Below are 24,518 nucleotides of genomic sequence, written 5' to 3'. Positions count from 1 at the left end.
TGTTCTATATTTGTACAGCACCTAATGCAGTGGGCCCTGTTTTATGACTTGGGGCTCCTACATGCTATTATAATACAAATAATTAATGAATTAAAATGTGTTGACAAAAGGATTGTAGGGAAAGCAAGCAGATGCTTTCTCCAGGGAAAGGAGTAGGTGGGTCACATCTTTGTCATTCACATTTATTTTATATTCTTTAGCAATCTGTGGAGAATACCTGCTTTCTTACTGTACAAAAGTGATTGGTTATTGAATATGGAAATTTAGGTTTTTAGCTAAAAGCAAACTAATTTTAGTCAGTCCATCAATAAACGTCATTGAGTCTTAAAAAAAGAGAGGGAAAAGTAAGTTAAATAGTGATTAGATTGCCAGCACTGGTGCTAGTAGATGTTTATGCTGTCGAAGGTGCTATCTCAGATAGATGTAAAAGCGAGGTTCTGTCTAAACTGATCTTGCACCTAAAGATAAGGTCATGCAAAGAATCTTTACATCTTCTCCAACAGTGGAAGGAGTAGAGTGAACAGAGTAGACTACTTTTATACAAATAGAGCTTCGCAAGATTATTCTTTTATTTCATTGGCTCTCCAGTTACTATGGTACTGCTAGCAAGATAATGTAGCTGGGAGAGGTGGAGGGAGGATGATATTGATGCCATCATTGAATCCTTTCATGGTTTTCCAATACAAACAATTTACATTTCCTTTACGAGAACTTTCTAGGAATTCCCTGGAAATAAATATCCATGACAGATGTTAGGAGGATGGAAATGTTTAGAATTCTTTGTAGATGCTGGGTTTTGTCCAGACCTATTCCAGAAGTTCCATATCTTTGTCTCAAAACCAGCACTATGCAAGCATTTCAGACTGGCAGCTTGTCAGTTCAAGCCAATAATTTAAATTCTCAGTGCTAGTCAAAGCTGTCAAGTTAATAACATCATAGTAAATAAATAAGCTGGGAATTTAATCTAGGTCATTAGTAAGGGAAGCTTTCACATGCAAAATTGATGTTTATCATTATACATTATTCTAAAAGCTGTGCCTATTCTAAGGAGACATAGTAGTTTTCCTAACCATCTGAGTTACCCAGGTGCAAAACTTAGGTGATAAAATTGCAGCCCAGGCAGAAGAAAAGTGAGTAATTAAGCCTCATCCCCCTTTTGAGGTAGCTAATACGTACATAGGATCACTTCACTTGCCAATGAAATAAGCACACCAGCATTATCCAATTGTTAGGAAGTGAATGCTGTATTTTGCTTAAAATTAGGTGGGTAGTGAAAGTTGGTTGTTACATGAGTAAAAATATAGTCCAGACACTTGGGTTAGCGCACAGTGGTGCACGTGTAAAGAGCGTCATTGGATTCGTAATGGCTACAAGTAGCTGTGACTTGGTTTTACATCTCATTCCAAAAAAGAACAGCTCTGGAAGCATAATTCTGGGCCCCCATTCAATATTTACTCAGAGGGTAGAGTGCCACCTTAAATCACCAACCCCACTTTGTGCAGCACTTGAGCATTTTTTGGAAGTCTCCTATTCAACTATTGACCTATACAGTCCTGCTTAGCTTGTGGGATCTAACAGGATCACGCAATGAGGAGATAAAGCCACAGGCCATGGAGGGAAGGAGGGAAAGTTGCCTGGGGAATTTGAAATTTCATGGGTTTTGTATTTTAGATTTAGTAGTCAGACTAAAATTGTGATAAAATACACACTTTCTGGTAAGTAATAAATGTTGTCCATTGTCTAGAACATAAAATACTAATTGCTGAAAGTAGGAACTTTTGTTGTGTAAGAAACTATGATTATGATATTAAAACAAATGAGTACTTGAACATTAGCTAGTATGTTCCAGAGGGATTGAGTCCATTTTGCTGCTGGTCAACATTCAAATTGGAAATTATTCTTATCCCATTAACACTGTGCTTTATTTCCTTTTTTTCCCCAAAAAACTTTAATAACTAAAATAAGACTCAGCAGACAATGTATCCAAGCCAGAAGCATGTAGTTGCAATAAGGATGTAATAGTACTCTGGTTAAGTGCCATAAACATGTAACTCCTTTACTTCTTTTGGGAAAAAAAAAGTTTTTATTCTTCTAGTTGTATTAAGGAGTTTTATCCCATTGTAGTAGAGCTTTGATTTCTCAATTGCTAACAGGCAATCCAAAAACAAATCTGTGAGGTTTCTTTTTTGGGGGGGAGGGAAAGAGGAAGTTTATTTTGTTCTATTAGTAAAAGTCCAGTGTAGTGAGATCCTAACTACTATGTCCAATTTAAATGTTGTGTGTGTGACCCAGGATACCTAGGGTAGTCCTCACTGAAAATGCCAGGGTCAGGGCAGGCTGCAAAAGGACAGCAGATTCTCCCAAAACTGGTGGTTCACACTGAAGTTAGACTCACCAACTAGTCATGAACTGTGCTCCTGATCCCACACATTGGTTATCAAGAAGCTGAAAAAAGAAATCATACAGCTTCCTTTATTGCGTTCCAGTTCTCCGGTTCCTAATTAGCACATAGGTCCACTAAGGTGGGAAGTTATTTTAAAACTGCTCACGATACAAAATGTTCTTCTGATCCCCAAAGGGCATGCCACATTGCCAGGTCAATTTTACTTTGGATCTTACCCAAACTACTACTCTGCCAGCCAATCCTTTAATATCTAAAACTAAAGGTTTTGTAAAAGAAAAGAACAAGAAGAAATTTGTTAAATGGTGAAGCAATCAGATACATACAGAGATTTAAAATCCATACATCAGGTTCTTAGAGTTTGTTGGCTTGAGAGTTCCTCTGGAACACATCCAAAGCTTGGATAGGTCATTCAGTCCTTTGTTCAGAGCTTTAGTTTGTAGAAAAGTTGCTCCAGAGGTGAGAAGCAGGATTGAGACCAAAGGGAGATGACTCAGCTGCCTTTTATAGCCTTTGCCGTGTGGCTTGTACATCCTTTCCCCAAGCACATGGGCCTGGAAAAACCTTGGAGTCCCCTGTCCATAGGCATGTGCCTACACGTCTGGCTGACTCAGGTGTAGCCCCTGGCTTCATTCCATGGGTTCACTGTATAGCTGATTGCCTTTGATAGGCCATCAAACAAGCTAGATAGTGCTGGTGCCCTTTTGTCTTGGGATGTCACCCAGAAACACAGTACAAGTTTGAAATACAGATATATCAAACATTTATAATTCACCATACAAAGATGATACAAACATGTAAACAAGATTATCATACTTGGCAAATCAAAACATTTTCACGGATACCTTACATTGCATATCTGGTAAGATTCATTACAGTTTTATAATATTGGTATCAATAATATCATTAAGTGTCTCACATATTCCATACAGCATCACAGTGTGATTTTACTTTTTTTTAAGTGTCTGATACACAATGAAAATAATAATTTGAGGGACACTGTTAGGTCAAATTTGACCTGAAATTTAGGCTTCATAAAAATAATCTTTTGCAAGACCTAAGACCAATAAAAATGTTTTTCCTGAAATTTAAATGTGAATTCAATTGGCAACATTTTTAAAACTAACTTTCTGTGTTTGCCATATAGAGATTGTATCATTATGCAATGTATAATAACCTTAAAATGAAATTGGCAAGAAATTGACTATTGGAATAAAAGGAAAACTGGTTAATCTGTGTTCATGGTTCAAGCTGGTAAATACAAAAAGCAAATGATTACATAAATAGCAAAAAATAAGTATTACTTGTAAAGATGTCTCCATTTTTATCACCTGTGATGGTATCTGTAACATAGGTAAGGGAATTTCAGTACACCTCCGCCCCGATATAACGCAAATTTGGATATAATGCGGCAAAGCAGCGCTCTGGGGGGCGGGGCTGCGCGCTCCAGCGGATTGGCGGGGCTGCACGCTCCGGTGGATCGGTGTGTCAGCATGTCTGACTCCGACATGCTGCTCTGAGCGGCGTGTTAAGGGTGCCGGGCTGAGGCCGAGGGGTTGGATACGGGGCAGAGGGTCTCGGGGGGCAGGGAGGGGGGCGGACAGGGAGCAGGGGGGGTTGGATGGTTCGGAGGTTCTGGGGGCGGGGTGGTCGGGACGGGGAATGGGGGCATTGAATAGGGTGAGAGAGTCCGGGGGGGGGGGCCTGTCAGGGGGTGGGGGTGTGGATAGGGGTTGGAGCAGTCAGGGACAGGAAGCAGGGAGGTTGGGTAGGGGGTGGGGTCCTGGGGGTGATTAGGCATGGGGGGGGGCTCTGGAGGGGGTAGTCAGGGGACAAGGAGCAGGGGGGGTTGGATGGATTGGGGTTCTGAGGGGTCAGTCAGGGGGCTGGAAGTGACTATTAATAACGGAAATGCTCGAGGCCAAAGCAAGTTCGATATAACATGGTTTCACCTATAATGTGGTAAGATTTTTTGGCTCCCGAGGACCACATTATATCGGAGTAGAGGTGTACTTAAATGATTTTATCTTGACACTGTCTCTTTAACAATCCTACTAGAAGTTGCCATCTTGACAGCTTCATGATGCAGAGTAGGATGGAGACAATACTGTACTTATTTGAAAGCACTGAAAATGTAAGCACTTCAAAATTATATTAAGATAAGTTTGATTATTTATTTCAGATTGGTTGATTTGAGTTAGTTAAATCAATTATTAAATTAACCTGACCAAATTTTAAAAAATAGAACTTTATCTTAAAACAACTTAAAAGAGAGAGAGAAGGTGGGGGAGGTAATATCATTATTGGACCAACTTCTGTTGGTGAAAGACAAACTTTTGAGCTACACAGATCTCTTCTTCCGGTCTGGGAAAGGTACTCAGAATTTCAGAGCTAAACACAAGGTTTAGCATAAGTAGTTAACGCACATTCTAAGGGGCCATGGAAGGTAAAGTGGTCCTGTCAACACCCTGGTAGTTATAGGACAAAAGGGGAGTGGGATGTGTGTATGTGGGGAAGGCGGGTTAGCGGGTTACGGATTGTTATAATAAGCCATAAATCCAGTGTGTTTATTAGGACCGTGATTTTTAATGTCTAGAAAAGACATGCATTTAACCTTCAGGCTTGTCTTTTGATAGTCTTCTGCAAGTTTCTTTTGAGGATGAGGACTGAGAGATCAGACTTTGTGAAAAAGCATTTGCCCACGGGTTATGTGGTGTTTTTCGTCTTATCATTTTTCTGTGTGATTCATTCAAGATCATTGTCTGGGACATTTAGTGCACTGGATGAGGTACACCCACATTTGTGATAAGTATGTGTAGACGCATGTGATAAGCATGTGTAGGACCCATGGATCTTGAAAAATGTGTTGGAGGGGGGGAGTATTGATCATTACAGCAGTGGAGATACGTCTGCAGGTTTTGGAGCTGTTGTTCTGTCAGGCTCCGGTGCCGCTTCAAGTTGCTGTGTTCTGGTCTGTGGGGAGCTTGCTGTTGATGAGGGTAGGGGGTTGTTTGAAGGCCAGAAGAGGGGTTTGGGGAAAGATTTATTTCTGGATGTGGTCCCCATCAAGTAGCTGGATATCATACAAGGAAACCCAAAACAACTATTAAAAGAGGCAGGCAAACAAACAAACAAAACCCCTGATGACAGTCATCCAGTACAAAAACAAAAGTATAACAGACTAGAACAACTCCACAAACCACAGAACTTCACCTCCAGGATAAGCCAGGGCATCAGAACCCACCAGATGGATACTACACAAAACCATGACATCATCAGTTTATCAAGAGTGCCCCTTACCAGAGCTGAATTATCTCTACTCTCCAAGGGACTGAACTTCAGCCCCACCTCTGAACCTGATACCATACTAACATGTCGAGAACTAGAAGAATTCTTTTGCCAACTCCACCTCAAGAATTCTTTCACAGCAATGATGACATCACCCACAACTACCACGTCCCCACTGACAGGCATCAGAAAAAAGAATTATCTGACTGGACACCCCACAGTGGATGAACCCACACTCTTGATCATTACATTGATGGCTTCAGGAAAAATATTGACTGTGAAATCTTGAATAAACATCACTCACACCAGAATCTCTCCACCGCTGAGAGAACAGCTATACAATCCATGAAATCCAACCACCAGATAGTGATTAAACCAGTGGACAAAGGGGGTGCCATCATAATTCTCAACTGTGATGACTATGTCAGTAAGGACAATTGACAACTTTCTGACACCATTTATTACAGAGAACTCAAAGAAAACCCCGCACCATAATGCACCAGGATTTAAGGATATCAAATCCTTCCCCAAACAACAACAAGAGAAACTCTATAACCTCATCTCCCATGAACCTATCCCAGGGATCTTCTACAAGATTCCCAAGATGTACAAACAAGGGAACCCAAGCAGACCTATCATATCTGGCCTTGGCACTTTTACTGAAGGAATATCAGGACTCAGAAACCATCCTCAAACCACTCAACACAAAAATGACCAGCTTCCTCCAGGACACAACAGATTTGCTCCAGAAACTTCACAACATTAACAACCTCCTTCAGAACACTATCCTTGCCATCATGGGTGTCACCTCCCTATACACCAAAATCCCTCTCAATGACAGCATTGCTGCCTGCCTCATATACCTACAAGACAATGGACAACCCTCAGATATCCACTCCAAACATATCACCAAACTCATCCATTTCATCCTCACCCATAACAATTTTACATTCAACATGCACTTTGTCCCAAACCATGGGAATAGGATGGCTCCCCAATATGCCAAACTTTTCATGGCCACCTGGAGGAGGAATTTCTGAACAAATGCACCCTGGGAACAATGACAGGTTTCAGAGTAACAGCCGTGTAGCCCACGAAAGCTTATGCTCTAATAAATTTGTTAGTCTCTAAGGTGCCACAAGTACTCCTGTTCTTTTCATAGAAACGATATACTTGAGATACGTTGATGATATTTTCATCTTCTGGACAGATGACCTAAACTCCCTCATAGATTTCCACCCCAACTTCAACAACCATCACTGCATCCATCCATCAAACTGTGCCTAAAACACTCCAGCATGAGCATCAACTTCCTGGACACCACAATCAGCTTCAACAACGGAACCGTACAGATAACTTTATACAAGAAACGCACGTGTCACCACACCTGCCTTCACAGATCCAGTAAACCGCACCAAAAAGTCGGTTATCTATAGCCTGTCCTTCTGATACCACAGAATATACTCCAAAGAAAAAGTCCAGGATACACAATTTAACACACTTAAAACTGCCTTCACCAAACAAGAATTTTCTCTGTTCTACTCTGAGGCTGCTGGAAGGTAGAATGCTGCAATAATAAATAGACTGCTTCCAGTGGGAGAGAAAGAAGCCCTAATTCACTGATGTCTGATTTCACTGACGTCTGATCTTTGTTGGGAGTTGATGTCATTCAGCATCTCTTAGGATTGGGGTCTGCATGGAGGAAACTCTGAAAGAAATGTCTAAAAATGGTTTCTGAATATCCACATGTGCAGACATCTGTGTATTCCCCATTCGACCCCACCTTCTGTTGTATGCTCATATCTGTGTAATAAACTGTAGGGTTGTGATCAATTGACTACACCCTGGTCTTGAATCAGCAAGGCATCTATACATATGAGTAAATTCATTCCTATTCAGCAAACCATTTAAATCCGCTCATAAATCCTATTGAAGTCAGTGGGATTAAGCATATTTTTAAGTGCTTGGCTGAAACAGGACCCTGGTCTCTGACTCAGATCCCCTGTGTTGTACTCAGTATGAGATATCAAAAATCTATTGGCAAATACCTCTGTCATCAGTTGCTCTGATTTGCCTCTAACTCTTTGGGTATGTCTACACAGCAAAAACAAAAAACAAAACAAAACCATGGCTGACCCGGGCTCTTGGGGCTCAGGCTGTGGGGCTGTTTCATTGCTGTGTAGACTTCCAGGCTTGGGCTGGACTTCTGAGTTCTGAAGGAACTCAAATGTGGAAATTGCAGAACTACTAATTAGTCTGTAACCTATCATTTCAATCAGCTTACATACCAAATGACTGCATGATAGCTAATGTGACGCCAATTTTTAAAAAAGGCTCCACAGGTGATCCCGGCAATTACAGGCTGGAAAGCCTGACTTCAGTACTAGGAAAACTGGTTGAAACTATAGTAAAGAACAAAATTGTGAGACACGTAGATGAACATAATTTGTTGGGGGAAGAGTCAACATGGTTTTTGTAAAGGGAAATCATGCCTCACCAATCTGCTAGAATTCTTTGAGGGGATCAACAAGCATGTGGACAGGGGGATCCAGTGGATATAGTGTACTTAGATTTTCAGAAAGCCTTTGACATGGTCCCTCACCAAAGGCTCTTAAGCAAAGTAAGCTGTCATGGAATAAGAGGAAAGGTCCTCTGTCTAAACTCCTACATGCCACAAGGGGCTATAACAGTGGTACCCTTAACTCACCTAACAATATTGTTAATCTATTCAACCGCACAGTTAGCCCGGCACAAGAGTCTATTCTATCTCGGAGACTTTCTGTCCCACCACCCCCACACACATGATACAGTTCTGTGATGATCTGGAAGCCTACTTTCGCCGTCTCCAACTCAAGGAATATTTTCAACACACCACTGAACAGAGCACTGACCTACATGAACCCTCTTACCAACACTACAAGAAGAAGAATTCTGCGTGGACTCTTCCTGACAGTCGAAATGACAGACTGGACTTCTACATAGTGTTTCCGCAGATGTGCACAGGGTGAAATTGTGAACAAACAGCATCACTTGCCCCATAACCTCAGCTGTACAGAATGCAACACCATCCACAGCCTCAGAAACAACTCTGACATTATAATTAAAGGGGCTGACAAAGGAGGTGCTGCAGTCGTCATGAACAGGTTGGATTACGAACAGGAAGCTGCCAGGCAAGTCTCCAACACCACATTCTACAGGCCACTATCTCCTGATCCCACTGAGGAGTACCAAAAGAAACTAACTATCTGCTCAAGAAACTCCCTGCTGCAGCACGGGAACAAATCTACACAGATACACCCCTAGAGCCCCGACCAGGGGTATTCTATCTGCTACCCAAGATTCATAAACCTGGAAATCCTGGATGCCCCATCATCTCAGGCATTGGCACTCTTAAAGCAGCATTATCTGGCTATTTGGACTCTCTCATAGAATATCAGGGTTGGAAGGAACCTCAGGAGGTCATCTAGTCCAACCCCCTGCTCAAAGCAGGACCAATCCCCAACTAAATCATCCCAGCCAGGGCTTTGTCAAGCCTGACCTTAAAAACTTCCAAGGAAGGAGATTCCACCACCTCCCTAGGTAACGCATTCCAGTGTTTCACCACCCTCCTAGTGAAAGTTTTTCCTGATATCCAACCTAAATCTCCCCCACTGCAACTTGAGACCATTACTCCTTGTTCTGTCATCAGCTACCACTGCGAACAGTCTAGATCCATCCTCTTTGGAACCCCCTTTCAGGTAGTTGAAAACAGCTATCAAATCCCCCCTCATTCTTCTCTTCCACAGACTAAACAATCCCAGTTCCCTCAGCCTCTCCTCATAAGTCATGTGTTCCAGTCCCCTAATCATTTTTGTTGCCCTTCGCTGGACTCTTTCCAATTTTTCCACATCCTTCTTGTAGTGTGGGGCCCAAAACTGGACACAGTACTCCAGATGAGGCCTCACCAATGTCGAATAGAGGGGAACGATCACGTCCCTCAGTCTGCTGGCAATGCCCCTACTTATACATCCCAAAATGCCATTGGCCTTCTTGGCAACAAGGGCACACTGTTGACTCATATCCAGCTTCTCGTTCACTATAACCCCTAGGTCCTTTTCTGCAGAACTGCTGCCTAGCCATTCGGTCCCTAGTCTGTCGCGGTGCATGGGATTCTTCCGTCCTAAGTGCAGGACTCTGCACTTGTCCTTATTGAACCTCATCAGATTTCTTTTGGCCCAATCCTCTAATTTGTCTAGGGTCCTCTGTATCCTATCCCTACCCTCCAGCGTATCTACCTCTCCTCCCAGTTTAGTGTCATCTGCAAACTTGTTGAGGGTACAATCCACACCATCCTCCAGATCATTAATGAAGATATTGAACAAAACCGGCCCAAGGACCGACCCTTGGGGCACTCCACTTGATACCGGCTGCCAACTAGACATGGAGCCATTGATCACTACCCGTTGAGCCCGACAATCTAGCCAACTTTCTATCTACCTTATAGTCCATTCATCCAGCCCATACTTCTTTAACTTACTGGCAAGAATACTGTGGGAGACCATGTCAAAAGCTTTGCTAAAGTCAAGGAACAACACATCCACCGCTTTCCCCTCATCCACAGAGCCAGTTATCTCGTCATAGAAGGCAATTAGATTAGTCAGGCATGACTTGCCCTTGGTGAATCCATGCTGACTGTTCCTGATCACTTTCCTCTCCTCTAAGTGCTTCAGAATTGATTCCTTGAGGACCTCTCCTCAGACCCTACACTACCAGCACTCCCAGATATCTTTGAGACACCACTGACTTCCTGAGGAAACTACAATGCATTGGTGATCTTCCTGAAAACACCATCCTGGCCACCATGGATGCAGAAGCTCTTTACACCAATATTCCACATGAGGATGGACTACAAGCTGTCAGGAACAGTATCCCTGATGAGGCCACAGCACACCTTGTGCCTGAGCTTTGTGACTTTATCCTCACCTACAAACATTTCAGATTTGGGTACAACTTATACCTTCAAGTCAGTGGCACTGCTATGGGTACCCACAGGATGCCAACATTTTCATGGCTGACTTAGAACAATGCTTCCTCAGCTCGTCCCCTAGTTCCCCTCTTCTAGTTACGCTATATTGATGACATCATCATATGGACAAATGGAAAGGAGGCCCTTGAAGAATTCCACCTGAATTTAAATAATTTCCACCTCACCATGAACCTCAGCCTGGACCAGTGTTATGCTTATAAGAAGCACATGGGATCTTTTTCAGGGGAAAAGGCAATATGCCGCGTTTATTGAAGATACAACAATTAGCATATGCATTCAGTCACCACACACACACTGTCCTGCCAGTCAATTTTATAGTTACCAGTCCAGAGTCCAGATCAATCTAGTGGCCAGCTAGGTTGATCATGGGTAGGGAAGAGCTGGGTTCTGTCGGTCACAACACGATGCTTTGGGGAAGCCTTGGCAGGACAAACCCAAAGTTTCATGGCAAAGCACCCTGTTTTATAGTGATTTTCCTTCATTGGGGCCAATGAGTTTTGCACCGTCATGCTGTAATCAATTGTTGTTTGACAAGTGCTTGTTTTCTTAAATTGTCCTTCTCATCCTTGTTCTTTCATCAAGTTCCTCAGGGCATTATCCCATGCTGGTTTTGATCACTGCTGTCTTGTCCCCGTGATAGGTGCCTGTCTCATCTTTAGAGTCATCAATCTGCCCTCCTCTGAGATTTCAATAGGGACGTGTTGCAGCCTCCTGGCACCCTTGCGTCTGTCTCCTGTTCCTCCCTAGAACATCTGGTTCAGCGATGGACTTCACACGTCTCTCTTAACACACATTCCTCATTCACACACACAACAGAATTAATGTACACAACATTTTGAACAGGAACATCAAATTGCAACACAAAAGAAAACAATCATGGCATTCTTTTACTTATTTTAAAATGCTAAACCTACAACAAATTGGTGACCCTCAAAGGTGTGTTACTGCCTTGAGATCAGTCCAGAAACAGATTCTGGCTGATGTATCTCTACCAATGTCCCATTAGGCCATTCAAAAAGGGTGGCTGGCAGGATATGATCAAATCATACACCAATACATTTAATACATGCTACATTATTATTCTTTATCCTTCATTCTAAATTATATAAAATACAAACATAAAATCCTACTACTACACCAGTCCACACAAGAGATCCACTTCCTGGATATTACAGTGCTAATAAGTGATGGTCCCATAAACAGCACCCTATACCGGAAACCTACTGACTGCTATACTTACCTACATGCCTCTAGCTTCCATCCAGGACACATCATACGATCCATTGTCTACAGCCAAGCTCTAAGATACTACCACATTTGCTCTAATCCCTCAGACAAACACCTACAAGATCTCTATCAAGCATTCTTAAAACTACAACACCTACCTGGGGAAGTGAGGAAACAGATTGACAGAGCAAGACGGGTACCCGGAAGTCACCTACCCAACAAGGAAAATAACAGAACACCACTGGCCATCATGTACGGCCCCCAGCTAAAACCTCTCCAGCGCATCTTCAACTATCTACAACCTATCCTGGAAAACGATCCCCCACTCTCACAGGCCTTGGGAGGCAGGCCAATCCTCCCTTACAGACAGCCCCCCAACCTGAAGCAAATACTCACCAGCAACTACACACCACACCACAGAAACATTAACTCAGGAACCAATCCCTGTAACAAACTCCGTTGCCTTCTCTGTCCCCATATCTACTTTAGTGACAACGTAATAGGACCCAGCCACACCAACAGGGGCTCATTCACCTGTACATCTACTAATGTGATATGTGCCAGCAGTGCCCCTCTGCCATGTACATTGGCCAAACTGGACAGTCTCTACGTACAAGGATAAATAGACACAAATCAGACATCAGAAATGGTAACATACAGAAGCCAGTAGGAGAACACTTCAACCTCCCTGGACACTCAATAACAGATTTAAAAGTAGCCATTCTTTAACAAAAAAACTTCAAAAACAGACTTCAAAGAGAAACTGCAGAGCTACAATTCATTTGCAAACTTAACACCATCAATTTGGCCTTGAATAGGGACTGGGAGTGGCTGTCTCACTACATAAGCAATTTTCCCTCTCTTGGTATTGACCCCTCCTCATCACATCCACCCTGACTGAACTGGCCTTCTCTTCATGTGCCAGTATATATTTATGCCAGTATCTGTAATTTTCACTCCATGCATCTGAAGAAGTGGGTTTTTTTACCCATAAAAGCTGAAATCCAAATAAATCTGTTAATCTTTAAGGTGCCACGGGACTCCTCGTTGTTTTTGTGGTCCTCTCATGGATTGTAAACTGGTTAAAAAATAGGAGACCAAGGATAGGAATAAATGGTCAGCTTTCAGAATGGAGAGAGGTAAATAGTGGTGTCCCCCAGGGATCTGTATGGGACCAGTCCTATTCAACATATTCATAAATGGGGTAAACAGGGAGGTGGCAAAATTTGCAGATGATAAAAAACTACTCATGATAGTTAAGTCCCAGGCAGACTGCGAAGAGCTACAAAAGGATTTCTCAGAACTGGGTGACTGGGCAACAAAATGGCAGATGAAATTCAATGTTGATAAATGCAAAGTAATGCACATTGGAAAACATAATCCCAACAATACATATAAAATGATGGAGTCTAAATTAGCTGTTACCACTCAAGAAAGAGATCTTGGCATCATTGTGGATAGTTCTCTGAAAACATCCACTCAATGTGCAGCAGCAGTCAAAAAAGCGAACAGAATGTTGGGAATCATTAAGAAAAGGATAGATAATAAGACAGAAAATATCATATTGCCTCTATATAAATCCATGGTACACCCACATCTTGAATACTGTGTGCTGATGTGGTCACCCCATCTCAATCAATCAATCAATAAATAAATACTTATATACAATAAATAAATAAATATTGGAATTGGAAAAGGTTCAGAAAAGGGCAACAAAAATGATTAGGGGTATGGAATGGCTGCCATATGAAGACAGATTAATCAGACTGGGACTTTTCATCTTGGAAAAGAGAGATGACTAAGGGGATATGATAGAGGTCTATAAAATCATGACTGGTGTGGAGAAAGTAAATAAGGAAGTGTTATTTACACTTTCTCATAACACAAGAACTAGGGGCCACCAAATTAAATTAATAAGCAGCAGGTTTAAAACAAAAAGAATTATTTCTTCATACCACACACAGTCAACCTGTGGAACTCTTTGCCAGAGGATATTGTGAAGGCCAAGACTATAACAGGGTTCAAAAAAGAACTAGATAAATTCATGGAGCACAGGTCCATCAGTGGCTATTAGCCAGGATGGCAGGGATGATGCCCCTAGCCTCTGTTTGCCAGAAGCTGGGAATGAGTGACAGTGGATGGATCACTTGATGGTTACCTGTTCGTTCCCTCTGGGACACCTGGCATTAGCCACTGTTGGAAGACAGGATACTGGACTAGATGGACCTCTGTTCTGACCCAGTATGGCCGTTCTTATGACCCTCCTACCCTGCAGGGCCTAGAGTCCAGGCTCCAGCCTGAGCCCGGAAGTCTACACAGAAATGAAACAGCCTGAGCCTCAAGAGCCCAAGTCAGCCAGCACAGGTCAGCTGCGGGTTTTTTCTTTGCTGTGTAGACATACCCTGTGAAGGTTTGGGGGTGTCAAGAGTACTGGTTATGTCTGCAAAAGTAGCAATCCAAAACACTGTGTGGCTTCTCATGCAGCATGCAACAAAAACAACTGGATGGTTTTATTGTCCATATAAAACTTTGCAGATTTATAGCTGCTGCCAGACTGATGATGAATATGAGCTACCCACGCAAGAAAACAGAGATAATGCCTACTGAAGGCAAGCAAAATTGAATATACGCTTTGTATAAGGCAGCATGTGGGAGAAGCATTTGTTATATAGTGAATATCTGAGTGAAATTGTATGTCATGTTTCTTTAGGCTCTCAACAGGAGATGTGTAGAAGCAGCGGTGATGACAGGCCTCGCACTGAACTGCAGGATAAACAAGAAGTCTTTGTTTGACAGAAAACACTATTTCTATGCAGATCTGCCTGTAAGTACGCATTATGAAGTTGGTCCCTCTATAGCTATAGAAAAGGATGAGTCTGGAGTAGGGCTGGGGGTAGCAAAGAGATGCTTTTTATGTTTTCAATCAGTGTTCTGCCCAAGCTAACAGGATGCTGCGTCAAGCCCTGATGAATAGATAGCTATACCCTGGTGTTCACTGATTGAATATGATTGCTCTGATCGCTGACTCCTTGCTTAGCCTCACGATTCCAGTGGTTTTATGTAATTGAATTGGGAGATGGAGCTGCTGGGCCTGTACTTTCTCCATTCCTAGTATTAGCACTAATTGTCTGTTAGGGTAAAAGCAAACCAGTCTGATAATAGCCCTTCTTTTAAAATGAATGTGTAGCAAACACACATTACAATAATATAAACATCATAGCACCTCTTCTTTGTTTTTTGTTTTTGCTATTAAATTTAAGGACCTATAAATATCACATTTGCTTTTCAAACCTTCTAATCTTTGCCAGGATCTTGAATGAACTTAATAAATGTGCCTTTGCCACGTGCAGTAATAGATTTGGATCCTGTAGATTGCTTTCATATTTGGAATAAACTGTCTTTGGAAGTGAGTTGTACTTCACTGCACTTGACAAAGTGAAGTAATAATATGGAAATTAGTTGAGAGTCTGGTTTTACCTTTTTGACAGCGTACAGCAGAGCTCAAGGACCTTATTTTTGTTTTAACAAAGTCACAGTTCTAACTTTAAAGATGGCCTTTCCCTCCATATATTTGTTCTGGATGTTGATGTACATAAAAGTGGCCTGTAAAGGGAAAAATAATGGATTTGGTTCACTTTGCTTTTTTGAATAAAGAAGACTTGAATGCTTTGTCCTACTTGTGTTTTACCCAAGAAAAATCAGGAATAGCAAATCTTATTTTCCCAGTTTTTCTTGGAGGTGTCCTTGGAGGTCCAGAGAATTAGGGAGGGAGTGTTCTTCAGGCCATAGATCAATGTGTAGAGGTGTTGAAATTTTAATTAAAGATTTTTTTCTCCCAACTGTTTGTTCAGGCATTTGAGATTTTTTAAAAACATAAAACACAGAATTTTTAAATAAAATTCCGTTTCCCCCCTCATTTGATGTCCTTGGAAGAAAGATGATATTATGGTTAATGCGTAGCTGGGATTCAGGAGATCTGGGTTCAATTTCCATCTCTGCTAGAAATGTCCTGTTTGTCCTTGGGCAAGTTGTTATCTCTATGCCTCAGTTCCCCATCTATGAAATGGGCATAATGCTTCCCTACCTTTCTTGCAGGGGTGTTCAGAGGATAAAGTCATTAATATTTGTGAAGTACTTGAGCCCAGATCCACAAAGTAACTTAAGTGTTGTGATGCTTAAAGAGTCTCTGGGCCAGATACTGAGCAACAGTGAGACTGACTCTGTAGCCTGGTGGTTAGGGCACCCGTGTGGGAGGAGGGAGACCTATGGTCCAGTTCCCCTGCTTCAATTACTATTTAATTATTTATACATAATGAAACAGCTGCAACAGGAGAGGTTGAGGGAGCTCCCCAGAATATCCCATATCTCAGAGGTTAGAGCACTCTCTTGAGAGGTAGGAGATCCCTGTTCAAATCCTTTCTCCTCCCTCAGGCAGACGGGGGAATTGAACCTGGGTTTCCCACATCCCAGATGAGTGCTCTAACCATTGGGCTAAAAGTTGTAAGGTGGGTGCTGTTGGTGCTTGATTTTGAATGGGACCTCATCTGGTAGGCAGCCACTGAGCACACCTCCCATATTGGGCCCTCCAGGCAAAGTAGGCGGGCAAACATCTGTCTTCCCTAGGTTCATGGATAGCTCTGGGACTGGGCAGGAGATAGGCATCTAGATGCCTAAGAGGGAGGCAGCATTGTGCATACCCTGAGGCAGCAACATAGGTGTCTAGGTAACTTTACCCTAAGAACTTAAGTACCAAGTGAATTTAGGCATCTAGAGGGTTAGGCAGCAGTGGAATAAGAGTTTTGTGGACTGCAGTGGAGCCTAAAACTGGGACTTAAGCACCTATGTACCTGTGTGGATCTGGGCATTGCATACTGTAGGGATGGAGGACGTATAAATACCTACATAGATAGTTACTTTGGTTGTCAATACACTACTAGTTCTGCAGTCATCATTGATAAGTCTTCCCGATAAAAACAGTACATTCACAAGAGCTGAAATTCTAAACAAGCAGGAGAAAAAAGTAGAAACAAAAGAAGCCAAGCCCAGCTTTTCAAACTGGCTTTATGCATCACGAAGAGAAGAAAAAAGAAATCTCAAACCCAGTTGCCGATCACCTTTAAATTGTAGGTGGTTCTGCTCCTACATTAAAGAATGTTCAGACTTTCCTGGTGGTGATCACTCCACCAATAACAAACTAACAGAAAAGAATGAAGCAGAGTAAAAATTAGTCCATCTGTTTTGAAAGAGAGCAATGGGAAGATGTATCTTCAGGTAGCATGTGTAGTACATAGGCACTGTGTTCTGCCACTACCTAATGGCTTATAGTACAGCATCTTCTAGTTAAATAAGCAGGGAAATTTGGGTCAAGAAGATACCTGACACATTCTATTAGCTTTAAACACACAGAATTCAGGATCTTCTAGCAGCTGGCGTCTATAGTGTTGAGCACTGACTGTAAAATGCCCAGCCTGCATTTCATAAAAGGCAGTCTTCTCAGGAGCCCTATAATAAGATACAGAGTTTAAGCTAATGAGCTGAATGGAATAGATAAAATAAATCCTGCTCTTAGGGTCGTTTGACAACGGGATTATTGTTACTCCTGAAAATGGGGCTTCGGATGGGAAATGGGATTCTTGTTGTTTATTGTCCCATGCCATTTGAGGCTTTAAAAAAAAATCACTTAATGAGAAGCTGGGGGAGGCAGGAAAAGCTATATGCATAGATTATATTGAGCCTATAGAATGGAGTCAATTGTCTCGTTTTTATTATAGTGCTTAAAACTAGGTTTGGCAGAATTCAATATATTTTTTATAGTTTTGATGGATAATATCAATGTTTATTTTTCAGCATTTGTTTTGTTTTTATCGGTTTACATTTTCACGGCTGCATGAAATTATGGGGGTATCAGACCATAGATATTTAATGACTAGATGTTGAGATTCAAAAAGCTAAAGCTTTCGAGCTGTTAAAAACACAAATTGACAACATCACATGTCAAAATATACAAAGTAAATATCCTGAAATCAAACTCCAATAAGTTCTCCAGCAGCATTTTTCTTTCTTTGCCTATCTGAAATGTTGACTATCATTGGTAGAAATATTTTTTTGTCAGTTTGTGTGCATACAGTGAAATTGATGTTTGTTGATTAAAACTCTAATACTATACTACCAAGCGTATTTACAACTAGAAGGTTGCATACTTCACTGCTTATGTAGGCCAAGTTGTACACCCAGCTTGGCCCTTTCCCCTCCACTCCAGCTGGGCCCCTCTCCCCTGCTAGTCAGGTCCAAACACTGTTGATTTTGGTGAAAATCAGAAAAGGCTAATTTTCCACTAAAACTAGGCTTCTGCAGTTTTTAGATTTTCACCAAAATCAGTAGGGTTCTGACCAGTGCAGGAGAGCAAGGGGCCCAGCCAGAGCGAGGGACAGGGATGAGGGGGGCCCTGGCTAGACCTCACCCCTGTGTCTAGACTGACTGTTCCCTTGCCACAGGCCTCTGTGTGAGGGGTCATTGCCTCCTCCCTGTATCCTGAGTGACCAAATGGCAATTTTAGTGGAAATCAGGCTTTTCTAGTTTTTCTGATTTTTCACCAACAGCAATAGAACTCTGGCCAGAGTAGGAGTGACAGTCCCAGCTATTGGGGGCTGGGTGGGGACTGGCATGTGGGGACAAGGGGCCTGGCTGAAGGGGCTGGGCCCGAGTGGGGCCAGTCTACCTTGGGACAAGAATTAAAATTATTGTTCATGTAAAACGACAATTCTGAACGCAGACTTGATTCTGTATGCAGGCTGGCTATCAAATCACTCAGCAGAGACTTCCCGTTGCTGTGAATGGGAGTCTTTCATACAGCCTCTGTGTAGGGGGAAAAAAGAACCAGATGGTAACCAGGACTGTGAGGATCAAGCAGATCCAGTTGGAACAAGACAGTGGAAAGAGTCTTCACGATGACACAAGGAGCCAGACTCTCATTGACTTGAACAGGGCTGGTAGGCTTAGATCACTTTCTTACCCCCGCAGTCTTTCTGTGTATGGACTGAATATTTAAAACTAATTGGGGGATGGGGGGGGTGGAATCTGGTTTGTTGCTTTCAATAAATATTTTAAAATTAGACTTAAATGTAAAAAAAATTCCATATCTGCCTAATGTTCATCTTTTCTGGCCTGTTTGCTGATAACATAGTGGCACTGGCCAGTCAGAAGGCTAGTGGCTCAGTTTCTCAAACCTGTCTGCCGGCCAACTTCCAAATAAGACCTTTAACATATCAAGGGGGTATACACTGGGACAGAGGAGCCACTTATGCTCCTGCAGCTGTAAGTGTTGTTTAAAAAGAGAGTGAAGACTCTGAATGAAGCAACGTGGCAGAACATGCACAGACGGCAGAGTGGGATGCCAGTGCTTGAGTCAGAAATGGCTTTTAATTTTTAGCTTTTATAAGAACGATCACTTTCTCCATAAAGCTCTAAGATATCTATTGTATAAATCAAATGTTGACCAACAAATCCATGTACCTAAATGCGTAGTTAGGTGCCTAAATACCTGGCCTGACTTTCAGAGATGGTGAGCATCCACAGCTGCTAGTGAAGTTGAGGGCTGCGGGTACTCATCACTGCTGAAAATCGAAACATTTAGTTATGTGCCTAACTATGGCTTTAGATGCCTAACGTTAGGCCCCACACTTGAAAATGTTGACTAATACCTTTACTCTAGGAAGCTGTAAGAAAACTGTGATTGCATTAATTTACCTGAATGTAATGAGAAAATGAAATTGGGAAATCAGATGGCCTGTTCTTAGGAACTCTCTCAGAAGAAAGGGAAATACTTTTTCCATCTGTTCCCTATGTCATCAAAGAGGGGAGTGTGTGGAAATGCCTTTAAGTTAAATCTTAGAAATAAAACAAAAAATATCCCCATTTTTACAGTTATTAAATAAAACATGGTTTCCCAGTTTTCTCAAACAAACCCAAGTGCTGTCATGTGTTTAGCTTATTGCACTTTAATATGTCAAGATCAAAAGCTACTGCTGGGAATCTTGTTTCTCTCTCTCTCTCTCTCTGGTAGGTGTTGGCCTCATGGAGGTTGTCATGGAGCCTGATATGAGCTCTGGGGAAGAGGCAGCCGCAGCAGTTAGGGAGCTTCAGCTTATTCTTCAAACACTTGGGAGCAGCCAGGCAATCATGGCAGGTAAAGGTGGGGGCAGGGCAATGTTCCCTCCAGTTAGATGTAATTCTCTGCATTTGCGGGGTAGTTTCACAGCTTCTGGTTATTTTGCTCTGTTGTTGCCTAACATTTAGCATTTTCTTAATGCTGCTTCCTTTTAAAATTTTCAATGTCTGTATAAGGTCAGCTATGCTTCAAGTGTCTTTATGGGCCCAGCTTCCTCTGCAGCACTTGGATTTTTATACTGCCTCATACATCAATTTTACATGATAGACCAGGGCAGGATGAAGTAGCGCAGTGTTCTTGTTATTTTTCACGTATTGTCTTTCTCTGCTCATCTTGCATGTACTTAACTGTGGATGGGAAACATTGTAACAGTGATTAGTAGTTGAGAGTGAAGGCTCCCGACACAGCTGATTGTGTAAGTTAAATTTTGGGTGTAAATTGATCATAAAACAGATGTTCAGCAGTGAACCAGTGATTTAACATCACCTTCAGCCCCTGAGGTAAGCAAGTGCAACTCCCAGTGAGTTCAATCAGAGTTGTGCCTGCTCAGCCCAAAGTGGATTGTGACTCTGGGAATGTTGGGGAATGGTTCAGGTTTAATTTAAAATAATGGGTAATTAGTAGTTCTTAGATATTAAGCTCTTTGGGGCAGGTATCTTCATATGTATTTATGCAGGGGGACATTGATCCTTACTTAGGCTTCTGGGCACTACTGTAATAAACAGAACCTTTATCTTGTACCCTCCTGCTAGCTGCTTTTTCTGAGGCAACTTCCACTTCTACTGCCTCACAATCTGATTGTCTTCACTTACACTAGTTTTGCACTATTGTAACTCCAGTGGATTTACACCAGTGTTAGAGGAGACTCGGGCATTCGGTGGAGGTCACTCATTTTGCATTCCTTCTGAATGCCAAATCAGCACGTTACTCTGCTACTTATACAGACTTTATGATATACAGTAACTTACTATCATCTTTCATTGCTGAATTTGGCCCTGAGACTTCCACTGGCGTCACACCAACGTATCCCACATATTCTTTAAAGAAAGACCTGCCATGCTGGCAATATTTTTTCCCCAATCTTATTAGATTTTAAACAAAATCATTTTATTCAGGTGTGCTTAGTGAGGTATTTTTTTACTATGCTTTTCTCTTACTAGTGTTGTTTGTGTTTAGGTGAGGCTTTGCTCCCTCACATTTTATCTTCCTTCTACTTGCAAGTGCTGGGAAGACACATGCTGAATTCATCATTCATTGCTTTGCAACAAACTGCTTGAAAGCATGACTTCACTGCAAGATGATCAAATAGGAGATGAAGCTGGGCTGTGAGGGAGACAGCCTTTTTTAAAATAAACAGGCCCCAATTCTCTTTTCACTTATGCCTGGTTAATCCCATTCTCTTCTGACTAACAACAGGAGATAGTCAAACCCACATCTTTGATAGCAGCAAAGGGAAGACAGAAGAATACTGTTGACATATATTTCTTTTGTTACAAGTGTTCTCTTCCCCTCACCCCTAATGAAAAGTCTCCTTTAAAATGAATATTGGGGTCCCTTCTGTACCTCTCTCCTTGCCTACTCAAGGAGTCTCCATCAATACAGAGAAGATTTACAAGATGACATCCATTCAGCTTTTACAGAATGGGCAAGGTCCACTTTTGCAAATTTACATCGGCTATCCTGAATGGGCTCTAAGACTTTACACCTCTCTACAGATTTAATGCTGGGCTATTGACATTGTCTTTACTAGTGCTGTTGTATAAATATCAAATATTTGCTTCATTTTACAGCGTATTAATTTTAAGTTCAGATAAGGAGGAAGAGTAGAGAATGGGTTTCCTCTGATATAGCAAGAGTGATATGGGCTTATCGTGTGAGAGATGTATGCCTATGTTTTTCTTTTCTTTATGCCTAATTTGATTATCTCAACAAATTCTCTGCATAGATGGATGTTTTGGAGGAATCTGGTAAAACAGAATTACCAGTGAGATGGTCAGACAGGCTCTCCTGGGAATTCTAGTCCACCCCTTGCCTTAGTGCACATTTGCCCTCTGTGTAACTTTCTGTTTGCCTGTATATGTTATGTTTTTTGTCAGTAAGGAAGGATTCAAAATCTTATTTGTTGAAGAAGAAGATTACAGTTCGTTGAGGGAGGAAAAAATCAAGTTTCTGACATTTGCCCTTCAGCTTTAAATTCCCAAGGATGCTTCAATAAATCTACCCAGCATGACTGTTAAAGTCTTGTGCTCCATGGTAGAGCAGCATACAGCCATCAAGTAGTCATTTCAGGGGGTGTTTTCACACACTTTTGTCAGGGCAGAAAAATAAAAACTGGAATCTTGCAGCCTGCTTTTTTGTTTTTGTTTTTTGTTTTTGTTGTTAATTGCTGGTCTTTTAGGTGATTTACCCTAGTTCTGTCCTCCCTTTACAGGACATAATCTCTCTCCTAGAGTATGGTTTTAAGGACTATGTTTTTAAGGAGTATGGTTTTAAGCCTGTGCACTTACACTGTACAGGTGTCTTTGAGAAGAATCATGTCATTCCATTCCAAAAGGTAGTATTCTCAGAAAATTCTGTGATTGAAGATGGAGATTTAAAATAGAACCATAAATAGGAAGCTGTTATAAGGCAGCTGATCTCTTCCTGACCTCAGATCTTTTACAGTATAAACATCCTGTACATAACATGCTGCTTATTAACATATTCCAAGGTCATCTACTCTGATGATGTTTCCTTTTACAGAGGGTCAACTGAGAGTGGATGCCAATGTATCTGTTCATCACCCCGGAGAAGCTTACGGAGTAAGGACTGAAGTGAAGAATATCAACAGTGCACGATTCCTGGCAAGAGCAATAGGTAAATGTTGTTTGCTCCTTTATTGAACTGCTGTAGATACTTTTCATCTAGGTGACAGAACCAAGTATCACAAAATGTAATAGTTTTCAGTACAGGATACCGTAGGTATGTCAGCCACATTGGCTGGCAGTTTTATTGTGAAGTGACCCTCTGTCTTCAAGGAGAGTAAAGTGAATGATTCAGTATTTAGCATGTTCTGCTTTGATAGATGTTAGCAATACAGCAGCTCTGTGTCCTCAGATGAAGTTGATTGCTTTCCCAGGGCACGGTGTCTGGTGTGTGTGACGCGCAAAGGGCGTGCAGCTGCGGTATGGGTATGGGTATGGGCAGGAAAGGAGAAACAACACATTTCCCAAGAAAAAATGCAGGGAGATTGGATGGAGAGCCTCCACTCAACCCCTGATGTGATGTGATGATGGGAAAACTGCTTTGGCTGTACAGTTTAGCTGAAGTCTGGAGTGTCTGGAACTGGCTGTGGTGTGTGTATGGTGGGAGGCCAACCCCCCTGCCCTCCCTCCCGCAGGAACCAAATGTGTACACAAGAGTGCCAGAGAGAGGTCAGTTTTGCCAGTAATTGCATCCCTAATAGATTGCTTTTGGTTTCATTAAGGTTCAAATAATCTTTCCATTTACTGCCTGGCAGTGAAGCATGCAGTAATGGGTGGTATAAAAATGCAGTGGGTGCAGTGTAACTCAGCTGAAATTTTTTTTGTCAGACTATGAAATCCAGAGGCAAATCAAGGAACTTGAAAATGGACAAACCGTTCTGAATGAAACCAGAGCCTTTGATTACAAACTTGGGTGAGTTAATATTTTAGAGAGGTATTTGAAATAGCATCTTTGGAGTTCTAATGCTTCCTAGTGAGATGGTCACTGGTGTTAAAATGTCCTCTCTCCATTTCTGTTTGTTTGAATTACCATTCAGGAGTGTGGTCCCGTCACAGGCATTAATTGTATTACAATAATGCCTAAAGGCCTCAACTGATGCCCACTGTGCTAGGCACAGTCCCTTCTTTGAAAAGCTTTCAATTTAAATAGACAAGACAGGTTAAGTGTGGGAGGGGGAACAGGTACAGAACAGTGAAGTCACACAACAGTTCAGTGGCAGAGCTGGGAATAGAACCCTGACTGTCGGGCCCATATCCTATACACTAGACCATTCCATCTCTTCCCCAGGGCCATGTACTGCTCTCTTGCATGTAGCAAGCTATTGAAATTATTTAACAATTGCAGGATCCAGGTAAACTTATTTTAAGCCAGACAAAACTTCCACTGGAGTGCAGTGGGACTTTAGCCTGTGAAAGGCTGTAAGATTGGGCCCTATATGTTTCTGGTGCTATAGCATCAGGACCACCTGATGTATTTTCTTTACTCTCCCCTTTTTGTGGTGTGAAAAATGAAGGGGGTGGGGGTAGCTCCCTTTTATGGACACCCAGCCGGCCAGCCAGCAGCTATAAAATCCCTCTTAGTAGCTGTTCTTTAATTCCTCTACCTGTAAAGGGTTAAAAAGTCTCACTGCTATGCATAGGTAAAAGGAAGTGAGTGGGCACCTG

At 42.0% G+C, this 24,518-nt stretch overlaps 1 protein-coding gene across 2 annotated transcripts in view; it reads left to right on the top strand.

Annotated features, from left to right (window-relative positions):
* GATB (glutamyl-tRNA amidotransferase subunit B) overlaps positions 1-24,518 on the top strand; it is a 66,188-nt gene that overhangs the window by 20,779 nt on the left and 20,891 nt on the right. For both annotated transcript variants that reach the window (XR_012639287.1, XM_074950985.1), the window contains exons 3-7: positions 14,653-14,766; positions 18,733-18,931; positions 20,005-20,127; positions 22,852-22,965; positions 23,682-23,766. Coding sequence is in view for 1 of the 2 variants with exons in the window: in XM_074950985.1 (XP_074807086.1) it covers positions 14,653-14,766; positions 18,733-18,931; positions 20,005-20,127; positions 22,852-22,965; positions 23,682-23,766 (635 nt within the window). In the remaining variant the exon portion in view is untranslated. The remainder of the gene's footprint in view (positions 1-14,652; positions 14,767-18,732; positions 18,932-20,004; positions 20,128-22,851; positions 22,966-23,681; positions 23,767-24,518) is intronic.

The sequence above is a fragment of the Natator depressus genome, chromosome 4 (genome assembly GCF_965152275.1).
Source record: "Natator depressus isolate rNatDep1 chromosome 4, rNatDep2.hap1, whole genome shotgun sequence".
NCBI lineage: Eukaryota > Metazoa > Chordata > Testudines > Cheloniidae > Natator > Natator depressus.
Note: the sequence above shows the minus strand (reverse complement) of the source record. Positions and strands in the feature narration are given on the sequence as shown.